This window comes from Dendrobates tinctorius, unplaced genomic scaffold (assembly GCF_039654945.1).
Source record: "Dendrobates tinctorius isolate UK_male_01 unplaced genomic scaffold, ASM3965494v1 ptg000162l, whole genome shotgun sequence".
Lineage (NCBI taxonomy): Eukaryota > Metazoa > Chordata > Amphibia > Anura > Dendrobatidae > Dendrobates > Dendrobates tinctorius.
The window spans coordinates 38639465-38658690 of NW_027361829.1; the positions used below are offsets into that span (position 1 = coordinate 38639465).

Consider the following 19226-nt stretch of genomic DNA (forward strand, 5'->3'; position numbering starts at 1 on the left):
GAGAAACGCTTTGCACACACGTTTTCTGTTGGGGGTGTTCAACCTAAGTTTCTTCTGGCTATTACTCTGATCTGCTCCCTGTCCACATTTTCCACCAAGGCTTTTGTGGATTCGGGAGCAGCCCTAAACCTAATGGACTTGGATTTTGCTAAACGTTGTGGATTTCCGATGACACCTCTGCAGACGTCTATCCCTTTGAGGGGGATTGATGCTACTCCTTTGGCTAAAAATAAACCTCAGTTTTGGACCCAGGTGGTAATACGGGTCACCCCAGACCATCAAGAAAATTGCAGATTTTTGGTGTTGCATAATCTGCATGATACTATTGTTCTGGGGTTTCCCTGGTTACACATTCATAATCCAGTTTTGGATTGGAAATCTGTGTCTGTGGTGAGTTGGGGTTGTCGGTGTGCCTTTAGTGAGGCTCCGGTGTTTTCCACCTCTCCTCAGTCGCATGATGTTCCTGATTATTTTGCGGACTTTTATGATGTATTTAGTGAGAATGAGTCTGCGTCTCTGCCTCCTCATAGGAGTTATGACTGTGCAATTGAACTGAGCCCGGGGTGTAAATTTCCCAAGGGTCGGCTCTTCAATTTATCTGTACCCGAGCACGAGGCTATGCGATCCTATATTAAGGAGGCGTTGGAGAAGGGTCATATTAGACCATCCTCGTCACCCTTAGGTGCCGGTTTTTTTTTTGTAGCCAAAAAGGATGGATCATTAAGACCTTGTATTGATTATCGTGCCCTCAACAAAATTACTGTTAAATATCAGTATCCGTTACCCCTGATTTCTGATCTATTCTCCAGAGTTAAAGGTGCTTGCTGGTTTACCAAGCTTGACCTCAGGGGGGCGTATAATCTTATTCGCATTAAGCATGGGGATGAATGGAAGACGGCGTTTAATACTCCGGAGGGATATTTTGAGTACCTGGTGATGCCTTTTGGGCTCACTAATGCCCCTTCTGTCTTCCAGTGCTGCATGAACGATATTTTCCGAGATTTTGTGGATAAATTTTTGATTATCTATCTGGATGATATTTTGATCTTCTCCAAGGATTGGGATTCTCATGTGGAACATATTCGGACTGTGTTCCGGATCTTGAGGGAGAATTCCCTGTATGTCAAAGGATCTAAATGCCTTTTTGGAGTACAGAGGATTTCTTTTTTGGGATTTATTTTGTCTCCGTCAACTATTGAAATGGACCTGGCCAAGGTACAGGCCATTCACGATTGGGTTCAGCCCACTTCTTTGAAGGCCCTCCAGAAGTTTTTGGGTTTTGCTAATTTTTATCGGAAATTTATAGCAAAATTTTCTAGTATTGCCAAGCCATTGACTGATTTGACTAAGAAGGGTGCTGATGTGTTAAATTGGTCTCCGGAGGCTGTTTCTTCCTTTCAGGAGCTGAAGCGAAGATTCACCTCCGCCCCGGTTTTGCGGCAACCTGATGTCTCACTTCCATTCCAGGTAGAGGTGGATGCTTCTGAGATTGGTGCAGGAGCTGTTTTGTCCCAAAAGGATCCTGTAACATCTAAAATGAATACCTGTGCTTTCTTTTCCCGAACGTTCTCTCCATCTGAACGTAACTATGATGTGGGGAATAGGGAATTGTTGGCCATGAAATGGGCATTTGAGGAGTGGAGACATTGGTTGGAGGGAGCTAAGCATCAAGTCGTGGTCCTCACTGACCACAAGAATTTGATTTACCTAGAGTCGGCTAAGCGCTTGAACCCTAGACAGGCTAGGTGGGCCTTGTTTTTTACACGTTTTGATTTTGTGGTTTCTTTTCTTCCTGGAACGAAGAATGTCAAGGCAGACGCCCTCTCTAGGAGCTTCTTTGCTGACTCTCCAGTGGTGACCAAGCCTGCTACCATCTTAGGCGAAGGGGTAGTTCTTTCTGCCATCTCGCCCGATTTGAGACGTGCTCTGGAAGAGTTCCAGGAGGACAAACCTGAGCGTTGTCCCAGTGGAAAGTTGTATGTTCCTGACCAGTGGAAGAAGAGAGTGATGTCTGAAGTTCATTGCTCTGCTTTGGCTGGTCATCCAGGTATTTTTGGTACTAGAGATCTGGTGAGTCGGTTTTTTTGGTGGCCCTCCTTGTCTCGTGATGTCAGGAATTTTGTGCAGTCCTGTGGGACGTGCTCCCGGTCTAAACCGTATTCTCGCTCTAGTGGGTTGTTGATGCCTTTGCCTGTCCCCAAGAGGCCATGGACCCATATTTCAATGGATTTCATCTCTGATATGCCTGTCTCTCAAAGGATGACTGTTATTTGGGTGATTTGTGATAGGTTCTCTAAGATGGTTCATCTTGTACCACTCCCTAAGTTGCCGTCTTCCTCCTGAGTTGGTGCCCCTGTTTTTACAACAGGTGGTTCGTTTGCACGGGATTCCTGAGAACATTGTATCTGACAGAGGAGTCCAGTTTGTGTCTAGATTTTGGAGAACTTTCTGTTCCAGGCTGGGAATTCAGTTGTCCTTCTCCTCTGCTTTTCACCCTCAGACCAATGGGCAGACAGAGAGAACAAACCAGACCTTGGAGTCATATTTGAGATGTTTTATTTCTGCTGATCAGGATGATTGGGTTTCATTTTTGCCCTTGGCCGAATTTGCTTTAAATAATAGAGCTAGTTCTGCCACTTTGATGTCACCTTTTTTTTGGAACTTTGGGTTTCATCCTCGATTTTCTTCAGGGCAGGTGGAGCCCTCTGCCTGCCCAGGTGTTGACACTGTGGTGGAGAGAATGCACCAGATCTGGGACCAAGTGGTGGATAAGTTATCTCTCTCCCAGGAAAAGGCCCAGCGGTTTTCCAACCGACATAGGACCATTGGTCCCCAGTTTAAGGTTGGTGATATGGTGTGGTTATCATCAAAAAATATTGCTATGAAGGTGGCTTCTCCTAAGTTTAAGCCTAGATTTATTGGACCTTACAAGATTGTGGAGATTATTAATCCGGTCTCTTTTCGTTTGGCTTTTCCTGTCACATTTTAGATCCATAATTTGTTCCTTAAATCTTTGTTGAAGAGGTTTGTTGAACCTGTTGTTCCGGGGGTGGCACCTCCAGACCCTGTATTGGTTGACGGTAACATGGAATATGAGGTAGAGAAAGTACTGGATTCCCGTCTGGCTAGACGGAGACTCCAGTATTTGGTTAAGTGGAAGGGTTATGGTCAGGAGGATAATTCCTGGGTCTCTGCCTCTGATATTCATGCCAAAAGATTGGTGCGTGCCTTTCATCGGGCTCACCCTGATCGCCCTGGTGGCGTAGTTGAGGGTTCGGTGACCCCTCCTCAAGGGAGAGGTACTGTTGTGAGTTCATTTTCCCCTTCATTACTGAGGCCCGAGGAACTCCCTCTTCTGGTAAAGAAAGGTAGTGAGCCTGATTAGCAAACACCTGAGGCTGATGATGATGACTGGCTGAGTGGAGTTACTGACTGGATATAAGGCTGCCGACGCCCTTCTGCCCTGCGGGTGATTTCTCTGTGGGATCCTTGGAGACCAGTCTGAATTCCTGCTCCTCTAAAGCTAAGTTTGCTGCTCGGCCTTTTGCATTGGTGCTTTGACTTTGTTTTGCTTTGTTTTTCTGGATTTCTGCCATTCCCTGCTGGGGTGTGCTGAATTCCTTTAGCTCTGTCTTCTGAAAATACCTGAGTGCTGATTTAGTTTTTGAAGCCTAGCTGCTTCAGGGCCTTTTTCATATCAGCTTGTTGGCTTATGTCTTTGATAGGGTTTTGGCAGATTGCAGACAGCAGCCTTCCTGTCCTTTCCTATCTAGGTTGTTTTGGGCCCCGTCTTTGCTCAGTCTATCTTTCTGTCTGTTAGTGTTTTCATCTTGCTTCACCGTCATTATATGTTGGGGGCTGCCTATTGCTTTGGGGTCTGCTCTGGGGCAGTTTAGATTTCCCCTTTCTTTCTTTAGGCCTATTTAATTCTCCGGCTGTGATCGAGGGGTCTAGGGCATCGTAGGAACCCCCCACGGCTACTGCTAGTTGTGTTGATAGGTTCAGGGGTCTGCAATCTGATAGTTGCCAACTTCTCTGGTTTTCTGGACTTAGCTTGTATTTCTGTTTTTGCCTCCTACGGTGACTCATTCATAACACTGGGCCCTACATTATGCTGCAAAATTTGTTGGTAATCTTCAGACTTCATAATGCCATGCACACAGTCAAGCAGTCCAGTGCCAGAGGCAGCAAAGCAACCCCCAAAACATCAGGGAACCTCCGCCATGTTTGACTGTAGGGACTGTTATGATTGAGTCACCGTAGGAGGCAAAAATAGAAATGCTAGCTAAGTCCAGAAAACCAGAGAAGTTGGCAGCTATCGGATTGCAGACCCCTGAACCTATCAACACAACTAGCAGTAGCCGTGGGTGCTCCTACGATGCCCTAGGCCCCTCGATCACAGCCGGAGAACTACATAGCCTAAAGACAGAAGGGGAAATCTAAACTGCCCCAGAGCAGACCCCAAAGTAAAAGGCAGCCCCCCACATAATGACGGTGAAGCAAGAAGAAAGAACAAAACACAGACAGAAAGATAGACTGAGCAAAGATGGGGCCCACACTAGCTTAGATAGGAAAGGACAGGAAGGCTGCTGTCTGCAATCCGTGAAAACCCCTATGAAAATAAGAGCCAACAAACTGACAGTAAAAAAGGCCCTGAAGACGCTAGGCTTCAAAAAAGCTATGTCAGTACTCAGGAATATTCTGAAGACAGAGCAACAGGCAAAAGGAGATTCAGCTCACCCCAGCAGGGAATGGCAGAATCCAGAAAAGCAAGGAAAACAAAACACTAATGCAAAAAGGCAAAGCAGAAATCTTAGCTTTAGATGAGCAGGAATCAGACTGGTTTCCTAGAAGTCCACAGAGAAATCACCCGCAGGCCAGAAGGGCGTCGGCAGCCTTATATCCAGTCATTAACTCCACTCAGCCAGTCATCATCATCAGCCCCAGGTGTTTGACAATCAGGCTCACTACCTTTCTTCACCAGAAGAGGGAGTTCCTCGGGCCTCAGTAGTGAAGGGGAAAATGAACAAACAACAAGGGACCGTGTTCTTTTCTTTGAATGCCTCTTTTTTTCTCCTGTAAACTCTATGTTGATGCCTTTGCCCAAAAAGCTCTACTTTTGTCTCATCTGACCAGAGAATATTCTTTCAAAACGTTTTAGGCTTTTTCAGGTAATTTTTGGCAAACTCCAGCCTGGCTTTTTTATGTCTCGGGGTAAGAAGTGGGGTCTTCTTGGGTCTCCTACCATACAGTCCCTTTTCATTCAGACGCCGACGGATAGTACGGGTTGACACTGTTGTACCCTCGGACTTCAGGGCAGCTTGAACTTGTTTGGATGTTAGTCGAGGTTCTTTATCCAACATCCGCACAATCTTGCGTTTAAATCTCTTGTCAATTTTTCTTTTCTGTCCACATCTAGGGAGGTTAGCCACAGTGCCATGGGCTTTAAACTTCTTGATGACACTGTGCACGGTAGACACAGGAAAATTCAGGTTTTTGGAGATGGACTTGTAGCCTTGAGATTGCTCATGCTTCCTCACAATTTGGTGTCTCAAGTCCTCAGACAGTTCTTTGGTCTTCTTTCTTTTCTCCATGCTCAATGTGGTACACACAAGGACACAGGACAGAGGTTGAGTCAGCTTTAATCCATGTCAACTGGCTGCAAGTGTGATTTATTTATTGCCAACACCTGTTAGGTGCCACAGGTAAGTTACAGGTGCTGTTAATTACACAAATTAGAGAAGCATCTCATGATTTTTCGAACAGTGCCAATACTTTTGTCCACCCTCTTTTTTATGTTTGGTGTGGAATTATATCCAATTTGGCTTTAGGACAATTCTTTTTGTGTTTTTTCATTTAAGACAAATTAAATGAAGATAATAATACCAAACAATTTGCTTGCAATCATTTTCAGGAAGAAACTGAGTATTATCTGACAGAATTGCAGGGGTGTCAATACTTTTGGCCACAACTATATGACTTCCAGAGATTTGCTGTCTCTCCCTTTTGTACAACTGTAAAGGGCCTGTCACACTAAGCGATATCGCTATCAATATCGCTGTAACGTCACTGGTTTTTGTGACGTAGCAGCAATATTGCTAGCGATATCGCTATGTCTGATACTTACCTTCGACCGGCTCCCCGCTGGTTATCGCTGATCGCGCAAGAACTTCCTGGATGTTTCTCGTCGTCAGCTTCCTGTGGCGCCGACGAGCGACGCGTGGACGCGGCGGGAGGACGTCAGGATCGCATCGTCTGACAGGTAAGTAGCGACCCCCGACCCCTGCTATGCCGCTGGTGAGATCTGCCTGTGTGGCAGCTCACTAGCGACCACTTAGCGATGCACCAGCGATCCTGATTGTGTCATATCGCTGGTCGGGATCGCTGGTGCATCGCTAAGTGTGACCGTACCTTAAAAATCAAATTGTATAAAAAAGGAGGACCTCCAGTGGTTTGTGTGTCTTGAGGAGGAAAGACTGAACATGTCACCCACAAACGTATGGGCTGGGTTATAGCATTTTTGTTTTCTTTGTGATTTTCCTGTTTTTGCCTGAAGGGACGTGTTTTACTTCCACTAGATGTATATGCAGACATCACATTAACAGCACAGCTGCCAATCAGTGCACTCAGCGTTTCGTGCCGTCAGCATGGCAGAGCTGACATACTGACTGCTGCGATGTCGACGTGACATCAGCGCTACAGATAGTAACAAACACCAGGGACAAGGGCAGTGACTCAGCGATGGAAACAGAGGCAATGAGTAAGACAGAGTTTTTTTTTTCTTAAACAAACCGCAATCGTAGAATAGGAAAATCCACCAATAAGTCAAATTTATGTACACTTCAAAAGAATTTTACTGTATACCAAAATTATGAAACAGAAGTCATATTATATGAAAGAGCTATGGCATTCCAGTTCACTGTTTTGCTGTTACTAATAGTACTTACCGGCACAAATATGACAACAAACACAAGGATAACTACTGGAAGTAATAGTGTCTTTGAGTATCTCCATGGCGTCTAAAATAGAAACAGAAAGATTCTGCTTTAGATAAATCCATTTGCTAAAGTTAGCAGATATAAACGTATACCCTAAATTAAAGGGAATGTGGAACTAGTAGCTTATCCCTATTACTCTGTTCAATGATCACTACATAATAATTTGCATTTACAAGAATGAGAACAATACTGCATTCTTTGTTCTATGCTCTCTAATCTGGGCTTACAATTGAAAAAAATTTGAACTGTGAAAAAAATAATGAACACATGTACAATGACTGCTCTTTAAAACTATCTCCACGCTGAAACCATTGCTATGGCCAGGGCAATATTCATACGTCACCTTCATAGCCCACCACTTATTCAATATGAAAAAGAATGGCTACACTATACTATAATGTACATTGCCGACCGTGAAATTGGCCAATGCAATATTTTCTTAACACTGCTGAATAAATAAGTAATTGTATCTTAAAACAAAGAAAATTAATAAAGATCCCTATAAAAAATTGGATTTATAACCCAATACTGAAAAACAAAAACATACACTCCTCAACAATTAAATTGTAACATCAAGAAGGAAAATTGTGGAATTATAGAAGTTACAGGATCGATGGACAAGCTAGTGATATGCAAAGGATGAAAAAATGGAAACAATATTTTCAAAACATGTCGATTTATTCAGAAAATACATGTTCCATGTTCATCCATGTTCAGAAATACAGACACTTACACACCCTGGCTGCTATCTGTGAGGTGATTAGCAGTTGTCTGCAAAATATTCCGCCACACTTAATGCACAAATCATCACGTTTTTAGCAGCTCCCTCTGCAATTGCCAAACAATGATGTTCTAGATGTGCTTGCTGGGAGACAAGTGCAGACACTACAGGCAGCATGAGCAACAAGTGGCCTAGCGTCATTTCGAAAATCGTCTCCTGGGACACTTTGGAGAAATACTTATACTATTTGTTCCTAAACAAAATCAATGTAACATTGAGCTGTTAATGTACCTGGAAGGAAGACTAGAGTCATAGTACATTATGCCAGCCCATACTATAATCACAGGATTAGGGCCTGTGTTTCCTCATAAAAGCCTCTTAATATGGGTGCTCATGTGGTCCTCGGACCAATCAATGGCTATCATTATGTCCAAGAGAAAAACAGGACTCAATGCTATAGAGGACAGACTCTCATTCTAGTTTCCATTACAGTACTGTTTGGCACCATGATAGCCCATGAGATTGGCAGTGTGAAATCACTAAACCACATGTAGCTGGAGGTCTGGTTTATAGCCCAGCCTAATGCCATGCAGACTCCTTTTGACGGGTGGTATAGACACTGTTTGACGCCGTAAGGCCTCAATACATAAACTAATGTTGGCCAAGTGAGCTTGTAATGACAGGTTTGGCCAACGGCCTAGTGCCCATTGCGGCACCGGCTGACTGATGGCTGTGAGAAATGTCAATTGTGCATGACAGATTTCAGACTGCCGATCACAATATGTGAATGGCCAGCATTTGGCTTGGTATGTGATGTCTAATTTCACTTGCAGTATAGAAAGAATAAATCCTGCAACCATTAGTATGGCCATTTCTCCAAAGTGTCACAGAAGCCATTTTTCAATATGACAACCCCAGGCGGCATGTTGCTTGAGCTACTGTGAGCAGCCTGTGGTCCTAAATCTAATACCCTGTCCTGTACCATCTGTGGACTTGTCTAATATTGATCACACCCAGAAAATCATTTTACTGCAATTACAAAGCAAGCTTCCAGCAACAAGTCTTGATGATTTGCGTTGCTATGTGCATTCAGAACATTTGTCAGACAAACTTTAATAACCTCATTCAGAACATGCCAAGGCGTGTAAGTGCGTGATTTTCTGCATGTGGCACTCATACACACTGTAAAAGCAATACTTCCATATACCGTATATACTTGAGTATAAGCTGAGTTTTTCAGCACATTTTTTTGAGCTGAAAACGTCCCTCTCGGCTTATACTCGAGTGAAGTGTCCCGAACATGGAGGGGAAGGGGCAGCAGCGGAGCAGCGGGTCAAAGAGGTAGGAGCCGGCTACTACAGCTTACTCCTGTGCACGCTGATAAAGAGAAATGAATATTCACTGCACTGGCAATGAATATTCATTTCCCTGTAATACAGCGCACAGTGTCAGCCTCAGCAGCCGGCTCATGCAAATGCCGGGCGGTCACATGTGCCGTAACTTAAGAGAGGTGAATATTCATTTATTTTGACACTGCGCGCGCTACTTAATACTCACTGCCTTACACGCACGTAGTTTTGGCGTGGGGAGCGGTGAGTATTCTGGCAGCTGTGCTTTGCTTGTGAGCAGCGCATGGCGTCCCTGCCATGAGCTACTTACAAGTATAAAGCAAAGCAGCTGCTGGCATCGGATAAAGATGCTGCAAGGGAGAGCAGGAAGCTAAGTGTAATGGTTTATTTTTTTCTACATTTTTTTAATGGGGGCCAATCATATCAGGATAAGAATGGGGTCCATGCATACAAGGATAGGGATGGAGCCATGCATACAAGAATAGGGATGGAGCCATGCAAACAAGGATAGGGATGGAGCCATGCATGCAAGATAGGGATGGGGCCATACATACAAGGATAGTAATGTAGCCTTGCATATAAGAATAGGGATGGAGCCATGCATATAAGAATAGGGATGGAGCCATGCATATAAGGATAGGGACGGGGGCCAATCATACCAGGATAGGGATGAGGAGCCTTGCATACCGAGATAGGGATGAGGAGCCCATGCATACAAGGATAGGGATGAGGAGCCCATGCATACAAGGATAGGGATGAGTAGCCCATGCATACAAGAATAGGGATGAGGAGCCTTGCAGAAAAGGATGGGGATGAGGAGCCATGCAGGCTAGAATAGGGATGAGGAGCCTTGCAAACAACAATTAGAATGAGGAGCCTTGCATACAAGGATAGGGATGAGGAGCCCATGCATACCAGGATGGGCAAAGAGGAAGGCCGTGCATACCAGGATGGGCAATGAGGGGACACTGCATACCTGGCTTATACTCGAGTCAATAAGGTTTCCCAATTTTTTTTTAGGTAAAATTAGGTGCCTTGGCTTATACTTGGGTCAGCTTATACTCAAGTATATACGGAATATCTGGGGAATATAGTTTTTAGATATATTTTATAGATATCCATACATGGTGATATAAGTAAAAAAAAGAAATCCCCGAAACAAGAAAAAAAAAAAATTTGCAATTTTTTTTTCTTATTAAAGAAATTTTATTGCATACATACAACTAGTAAATTAATTCAACAGAATATTTGCTATGAAACATGAACAGAAAAAAAAAGGTGAACTAAAGAAACTAAATTATTAAGTGCATTGCAAAAAATGATATAAATTCCACAGTAATTTGTAAGCATCCCAAAACAGTGCTAAAAATAGAATATAATGTATCCTGCATAAAACAAAGTCTTGTATAGTGACATCAGTGAAATAATTAAAACGTTATAGCTGCTAAAACGTGGAGAGGCAATAAATTAAAAAAATGTTCCCTATTAGAAGTCTTTGGGTTCCAAGCTGGCATAGTTACTGAAAAAAAAAGCGGAGTATTATTTGCCCATTTCGCGTTTAGTGCTGCCCCTATTTTTCTGCAGCGCTGACATCAAGTTGACAGTACTGCAGCTAATCGTTGATCACAGCGGCTCTGCCTGTGTAGATAGCACGAGCCACTGAGCCCACTTATTGGCATATGTGTCATAAAAAACAACAGAAACAAGAGCAGAGGTGGCAAGCTTACAATAGACATGAGGAGGGCAAGAAATAGTTATAAAAAAACAAACCAAAAAACACTATTGAGCATAAGAGACAAAAGTTTTCAGAAATCAGACAACCCCTCGAAGGCCTGATCATTAAGGCGATAGCCTAGTATCGGCTAAAGATGACAAGAGACAAAATACTGTATATATTAGACAGATGCGGCTCAGACTAAATTAGTCATCAGTCATACACATACACACTTGGCAATTGGTGCTCCCAGCAGGCTACTCTGATTGCTGCCTGACAACAGAGCTAGTCTAGGGCTTAGGGTACGTGCAATGACTTCTCTCACAAGGCACCTATAACACCATACCTCATTTTCCATGAAGTCAAATTCAGGGGCACAGGTATACATCAATGTGTCAAAGTCCTTGTAACTTGTAAATTTTGACTTGAGAATATTAAAGATATGCGCCTGGAAAAAAAAAATATTAAATGCATTTATGTCGTAAGTAAATTCCAGATTTACAGAGTAAAATTACCAAAATTCCATTGACATTAGTTCTTCTCTAGAAATGTCACCGTTTACGTGGCAGCTGCAGATAGAAGGCAAGAGCGGCCTTATGCGTCTCTCCACTTTAAGTTCATGTCATTTTACCGTGGTTGACATTTGATGCCCTTACTTTGACGTATCTTTATAGAAAATATTAATAGTGTATGTCCATTATTGTTTGTCCATTCCACTAAGGAGATACCGTATTTTCTCTGTGTTAAAGTGCCTGTCTCCTTAAGCCCATTCTTTCCTTACATCCTAGAAAACTTTAGGAATGCCACAAAGCGATGTGCCCAGCCTGAGATCCCCTCTATTAGATAAATGAATGGTTTTTAACTGATTTGGCCCTGTTCATTAATAGGGTGGTTGTTCTAGAGAAAATGTACGAAATACTGCAGTTTCCAGTGATCACCGATGGGTTCCCAAAGCCAGCTTTCAGTTAAAATAGGGTTAACTTTATAAGACAGCTTTAATCCTTTTTTAATTTTGTGCTTTCGCTTGTTCCTCCCCTTGTTCGAAGAACAAACACTTTTTTTTTATTTTTCCATCAACATGGCCATATGAGGTCGAGTTTACCGTATAGTGTACTGAAAATGGGAAAAAAAATTCCAAAAGGGGTTAAAAAAAAGGACAATTTTGCTTCACAGAAGGACACGTTGAGGATTTGCTTGGGAAATTTTTGGCCAGTTTCTGTATCTCTTGGCAGAAAACGCAATGGAAATTCTGCGCTTTTTTTGCGGATTTTATGCGTTTTTTATGCGGATTTACATGCAGATTTGTATGAGGATTTGTTAGCTAAATAAAGATATAGTATTTTAAAAAAAAAGTGATGTCATTTCCTTGTCCAACCTCCATTGTTGATGTGCTTCAACAAAGATGGGAACTATTCTATGTTCTCCGCTGTGACAACTCAGGTCTAATACGTCCAAGAGTGGACCCTCTGGGTCGTGGATCAGGAGCCCCTGGGCCGAGCGCACCTGGTGAAGACCGACCCCTGTACAGGGATCGTTAGGGGCAGGACCGCAGGGGGCAGAACCGCGACAGCCGGTGCCAGGAGGGACGACTCGATGGACAGGCAGGCAGAAGGGGGATGGGATAGCGGAAAATACTGGCCAGGAGTCCACAGGGGAGGGTTCAGAGAGGGAGCACAGGGCAGAGACAGACAGACGAGAGTGGAGCAGGCCACAGAGCACACAGGGAAAACAGCAAAGGATAGGCAGGATACACTAGAATAGGTATGGGCCAATGGGTGCAAGAAGTCACACAATCACCAGGCGCCCTCAGAATAGAGCGGACGCCTGATATAGCCAGAACCCGGAAGTACGTCCTACAGACCCTCCCCTCAGCGACGCCCCCTACTAGCAGAAGAGAGCGGGGGAACGCGCGTGCGCGGCCTAAGGCCGGCGCGGTTACCCGCAGCAGAGCGGGGAGCAGAGCGGAAGCGCGCGTGGACAGGAGGGCGCAGGTGAGGGGAAGCTGCGGCGGGCACGGCCGCCGATGTCACAGTACCCCCCCCCCATATGTCCTCCCCTTCTGAGGTTGGTCAGAAATCTTTTCATGATAAGGGGGGCATCGACATTCTCTCGGGGCTCCCAGGATCTCTCCTCTGGACCAAAACCCTTCCAGTCGATAAGAAAAAGAGTTTTACCCTTGACCCTTTTCATGGCCAAAATGTCCTTTACTTCAAAGACATCGTTCGAACAAATTGGCGAAGGAGGGGACATGGAGGTTGGTTGGAACCGATTCAAAACTACAGGTTTAAGGAGCGAGATATGGAAGGCGTTAGGGACCCGGAGCGATGCCGGCAACCTCAATTTGTAGGCTACTTCGTTAATGCGCCCAAGTACTTCAAAAGGCCCGATGTATCGAGGACTTAATTTGTAAGCAGGGACTTTTAGGCGGATATGTTTGGTAGAAAGCCAGACTTTGTCCCCGGGATGGTACGGGGGTAGATCCCTTCGTCTCTTGTCTGCGTGTTTCTTAATTCGGATGCTGGCTACCTCGAGCGCCTCCCTGGTCTCCTTCCAAATTTGCGAAAATTCCTTGGCGAGGGTATCTGCTGCAGGGACTCCAGACGATGCGGAAAAGGGCAACGGAACCCCAGGATTTAGCCCAGTTACCACAAAGAACGGCGTCTTGGACGTTGATTCGCTGGGATGATTATTATGAGCGAATTCCGCCCAAGGTAGGAGTGAGACCCAATTATCCTGATGGGCGTTAGAAAAGTGGCATAAGTAGGTGGTCAGAATTTGGTTAATCCGTTCCACTTGGCCATTGGTTTGTGGATGATACGCTGAGGAGAAGTCGAGAGACGTGCCCAGGAGCCGACAGAGAGCCCTCCAGAATCGGGAGGTAAACTGGACCCCTCGATCGGTCACGATTCGTAGAGGAAGACCATGCAGCCTGAAAACCTGGTGGATAAAGATCTTGGCCAACTTCGGAGCAGATGGCAGTCCGGACAAGGGAATAAAGTGGGCCATCTTGGAGAAGCGGTCTGCGACGACTAAGATGGTAGTACATCCAGCAGAGCGAGGCAGATCAGTCACGAAATCCATGGCGATTTGCTGCCAAGGGGCCTCTGGCACAGGCAACGGATGAAGGAGACCGGGGGGCAGAGTCCTAGGAACCTTGTTCTGAGCACAGGTCCTGCAGGAGGCTACAAAGTCCTTTGCGTCCTGGTGGAGAGAGGGCCACCAGTAATACCGGGAGAGAAGCAAAAGGGTCTTCTTAATCCCAACGTGCCCAGCAACCTTGGAGGAATGTCCCCAGCGCAGCACTTCCAGACGTTTGTTTGAAGGAACGAAGGTCTTGCCAGGCGGAAGAGTAGAGAATCTCACAGGGGCCACGGAGATAACTTTAGCCGGCTCGATAATATATGATGGATCCTCCTCCTTTTCAGGTGGCTGCAAAGACCTGGAAAGCGCATCAGCTTTGATGTTCTTACTGCCGGGCCGGAAGTGGAGCTTAAACTCAAAACGGGAAAAATACAGGGCCCACCTGGCTTGTCTGGAGTTGAGTCTCTGGGCAGATTGCAGGTAGGCCAAGTTCTTGTGGTCCGTGAAGATAGTAAAGGGGTGCACTGCCCCTTCGAGCAGATATCGCCATTCCTCCAGCGCCATCTTAATGGCCAACAATTCCCGGTCCCCAATGGAGTAGTTGCACTCCGCAGGAGAAAAGGATTTGGAGAAGAACCCGCAGGGGACTAGACGTCCGGATGGAGCCTGTTGGGAAAGGACCGCCCCAGCTCCAGTGGAGGAGGCATCAACTTCCAGGATGAAGGGCCTACTAGCCACTGGGCGGTGTAGGATCGGAGCAGAGGCAAACGAGCGTTTCAGGGCAAGAAAGGCGTCCTCGGCTTCGGAAGACCAGTCGTTAGACTTCGTCCCCTTACGGGTCAGGACCGTGATGGGCTTGGTGACTGTAGAAAAGTGGGGTACAAACTGTCGGTAATAGTTAGCGAAGCCGAGGAAACGCTGGATGGCCTTTATGCCAACTGGACGAGGCCACTGGAGTACCGCGGACAGCTTCTCCGGATCCATCTTAAGGCCGGAATCCGTGATGATATATCCCAAGAAAGGTAACGCTGTTTGCTCGAAGAGGCACTTCTCAATCTTGGCGTAAAGACGATTTTCTCGAAGGCGCTGCAGGACCATGCGTACACTTCTCCGATGGGAGGAGAGATCGGCCGAGAAAACGAGGATATCATCCAAATACACCACCACGCAGGAATAGAGTAGGTCCCGGAATACCTCATTTACGAATTCCTGAAACACCGCCGGAGCATTGCAGAGACCGAACGGCATGACCAAGTATTCATAATGGCCGTCCCGAGTATTGAAGGCCGTCTTCCACTCGTCCCCCGCTCGGATTCGGATTAAGTTGTAAGCTCCCCGCAGATCCAACTTCGTGAAGATTCTGGCCCCCCTCAGCCGGTCGAAGAGTTCTGGAATCAGCGGGAGCGGGTACCGGTTTTTAACAGTGATGTTGTTCAGGCCCCGGTAATCAATACAGGGTCGCAGGGACCCATCTTTCTTCCGGACGAAGAAGAAACCTGCGCCCGCAGGGGACGAGGATTTCCGGATGAACCCCTTGGCCAGATTCTCCTGTATGTATTCCGTCATAGCCGTGGTCTCTGCTGGGGATAGAGGATAAGTTCTCCCTCTGGGAGGGGTGGCTCCGGGGACCAGGTCGATAGGGCAGTCATAGGAGCGATGAGGTGGTAAGGAGTCCGCTTCCTTTTTGCTGAACACATCAGCAAACATGTGATAGGGTGCGGGTAGACCCGGAAGGTCGGCAGGCTTCGAGCATGGACGGGGACGAGTGAGAGCCCGTAGGCAGTGCTCCTGGCAGGAGTGCCCCCAACGGAGAACTTCCCCAGAGCGCCAGTCAATCACCGGCTCGTGCCGTCTGAGCCAGGGTAGCCCTAGAAGAACAGCATGGGCTAGTTGTGGCAGGACATAAAAGGCTATCCTCTCGAGGTGGAGTGCTCCGATTTGAAGGTCTACTTCGACGGTAACCGTGGTGATGAGTCCGGGCAAAGGTTTACCATCAACGGAGGAAATAGCACGAGGGTTCCTCAAAACAATCACCGGAATCCGGAGTTTATCAACCTCCTCCTGGCGGATGAAATTACCAGCAGCACCCGAGTCCACATACGCCTCCACAGATCCACGCTCCCGACCTGCAATTATCAAAGCTGAAAGGGTAAGGGGGAGAGAGGAATTTTGATCACCTAGGGGGTCCTCTCTTACCTGACCTAGGTGGAGGCATTTCCCGACCTCTCTGGCTTCTCTGGACAAGAACGCACAAAATGGTTGGCACCTCCGCAGTACAGGCAGAGTCCCTTGGTCATCCTCTCCCTGCGCCGTTGCTCGGACAGTCTGACACGATCAATCTGCATTGGCTCAGGAGCGGTACTAACAGGAGATGCAGGGAAACGAGGGACAGGAGCCTGGTACAGCCTAAAGGACCTTCTCTCTCCGACCGCCTCTCGAGCGTGCTCCTGAAAGCGTAGATCAATCCGAGTGGCCAGCGAAATAAGGTCCTCCAGAGTGGTGGGGGTGTCTCGCCCGGCAAGCTCATCCTTGATCTTACTGGAGAGGCCTCTCCAAAAGGCTCCCACAAGAGCCTCATTGTTCCACCCCAACTCTGAAGAGAGGGTCCGAAAGCGGATGGCGTATTGCCCCACTGTGAGGGAACCCTGGCGGAGGTTAAAAAGGGCCTCCGTGGTGGATGCTAAGCGACCCGGTTCATCGAATACCTTGCGAAAGGTTTCCAAGAAGGTCTGAATACTTGACACTACGGGGTCATCCCTCTCCCACAAGGGGTTCACCCAGGACAGGGCCTCACCCTCGAGATGGGACACAATGAACGCCACCTTGGCGCGGTCAGTAGGATACTGAAGGGGGGCAAGCTCAAAATGTAGCCTGCATTGATTCAGAAAACCCCGGCATAACTTAGGGTCTCTGCTGTACCTGGGGGGTTTACCCAGACGGGGAGACGGGGCAGAGACTACGTCACGGGGGGAAGTTGATGCGGCAGCAGAGGATTGCAGAGCAAGCAATCGATCATCCACGGATGCCATGTAACCTAAGATGTGGGATTGAGCGTCGCGCTGCTGCGCGAGCTCCTGCTGGAGGCTGACCAGGAGGGGAGCGTGCCCGGGGTCAGAGGTCTGCAGGGCGGATAGCCGGGTGTCCATAGACTTCATAAAGGACATTATCCGGGTCTGATTTTCACGAAGGAAAAGTAATTCCTTTTGTGTGGCGGCTGCGGCACCGGCGGGATCCATGGCCTGGTGATACTGTGACAACTCAGGTCTAATACGTCCAAGAGTGGACCCTCTGGGTCGTGGATCAGGAGCCCCTGGGCCGAGCGCACCTGGTGAAGACCGACCCCTGTACAGGGATCGTTAGGGGCAGGACCGCAGGGGGCAGAACCGCGACAGCCGGTGCCAGGAGGGACGACTCGATGGACAGGCAGGCAGAAGGAGGATGGCGGGATGGGATAGCGGAAAATACTGGCCAGGAGTCCACAGGGGAGGGTTCAGAGAGGGAGCACAGGGCAGAGACAGACAGACGAGAGTGGAGCAGGCCACAGAGCACACAGGGAAAACAGCAAAGGATAGGCAGGATACACTAGAATAGGTATGGGCCAATGGGTGCAAGAAGTCACACAATCACCAGGCGCCCTCAGAATAGAGCGGACGCCTGATATAGCCAGAACCCGGAAGTACGTCCTACAGACCCTCCCCTCAGCGACGCCCCCTACTAGCAGAAGAGAGCGGGGGAACGCGCGTGCGCGGCCTAAGGCCGGCGCGGTTACCCGCAGCAGAGCGGGGAGCAGAGCGGAAGCGCGCGTGGACAGGAGGGCGCAGGTGAGGGGAAGCTGCGGCGGGCACGGCCGCCGATGTCACATCCGCCCACACACTCTTCCTCCTTCTGACATCATTTCCTTTGACAAATCTGCAGCAAATGCGCAAACCTTTTTACTTTTGTGTTTTTTGCTGCAGATTTGACTGACTCAATGGAAGTCAACAGGTGAAAAACACAGCAGATCCGCAAAAAGAATTGACATGCTGCGGAAAATAAAACGCTGCGAATAAGGACGGAAATTTCTGGATCATGTGCACAGTTCAGGACTGTCATTGATTAACCTTGCTTTAGTAATCCTTTGCGTTTCCACGGGGGAAAAAACGCTGCGGAAACACAACAAATCCACAACGTGTTCACATAGCCTAAAATTGCAAATGTGGGGGTTTTGTGCTAGCCATTGGCTGCCATGACAACCCTCCGGCTCCCTGAGATAGCGGAAGAAACACCTGTCGCTTGTACTGTGTTGTGATACAGTATGCAGATCAGACTGGAAGTGTACATGGAAGTGTCAATGAACTTGGACTGCTTCTTCAAAGTACATAGACACATCACCAGTGGAGAGCCAGCCTGCTTTTCTTAAGGCATACTGTCTACATTTCTTATGACTGACAAATCAATCTCTTCAAAATAATTTTTTCCATTGGCAAACAAACACCTATACAGCAATGCTATTACTTCTATAAGTACAAACATGCGGATAGGTCCCCTTTAGATTTGGCATTCGACATGTCATGTACATATATATCATAAGTCTGGTACTGGTGTATGAAGCAGGCTCAGGAGCTGATCCTGCACCATGCCCAGCAGATGCAAGGCATTTTCCTGTAGAAACTTAGACCAAACCTAACTTAACCACTCAAATCCCACTGTCAGTCACTGACAGCAACATTTAAATAGCTAGTACACTTTCTTCAATTGCCTCCAGGGTGTCAATCACATCAGCATCAATGCTGAAAATCCTATGGCTGCCATCTTAGCCCTCCTATTCAATCCAGCATTTAGGCCTCAATAGAGTACATCATTTTATCTATGTACTGTAAAATAAAGAAAAGTATTGCAGCATATAGAAAAAGAATTTGAACACAGGTTAAAGTCCCTTAAGGGGACTAAAAAATAAAAATAAGATTTAAAACAAGATAAAAAAAAAATTAGATTAAATGGTTCCCTTTTCCAGTCCATGAAAGTCCGTTTGATGGTTTCCACGGACTCACTGACTTTCACAGTAGAAGAATTCCTGTATTCATTGCTCTAATGGGATCTTATCACTTTAAGTATGAAAAGTAAACTTGGCGCTCAGATGTGAAAACGGTAGATATTTATTTGTGCAGGCAATCCAAAACAGACGTTTCAGTCCTAAAATGGACTTTCTTCAGTAACACGGATTGACCAGGTAATAGAAAATCAGAAGCAACAGCGCAAGTGACAGGCAGCAGCTGCAGTGGATCCACTGCAACTGCTGCCTGCCACTTGTGCTTGTGCTTTTGCTTCTGATTTTGTTTTATCTGTGCAATCTTCATTGACTTTCATGGCAGAGTGTGATTCAA

At 46.7% G+C, this 19226-nt stretch overlaps 1 protein-coding gene across 1 annotated transcript in view; it reads right to left on the reverse strand.

Moving 5' to 3' along the window:
• DPY19L1 (dpy-19 like C-mannosyltransferase 1) overlaps nucleotides 1-19226 on the reverse strand; it is a 342123-nt gene that overhangs the window by 67667 nt on the left and 255230 nt on the right. Inside the window, exons 14-15 of the mRNA XM_073549963.1 lie at nucleotides 11129-11230; nucleotides 6948-7019 (exon numbers count right to left, since the gene is read on the reverse strand). Coding sequence (XP_073406064.1) covers nucleotides 6948-7019; nucleotides 11129-11230 — 174 coding nt within the window. The remainder of the gene's footprint in view (nucleotides 1-6947; nucleotides 7020-11128; nucleotides 11231-19226) is intronic.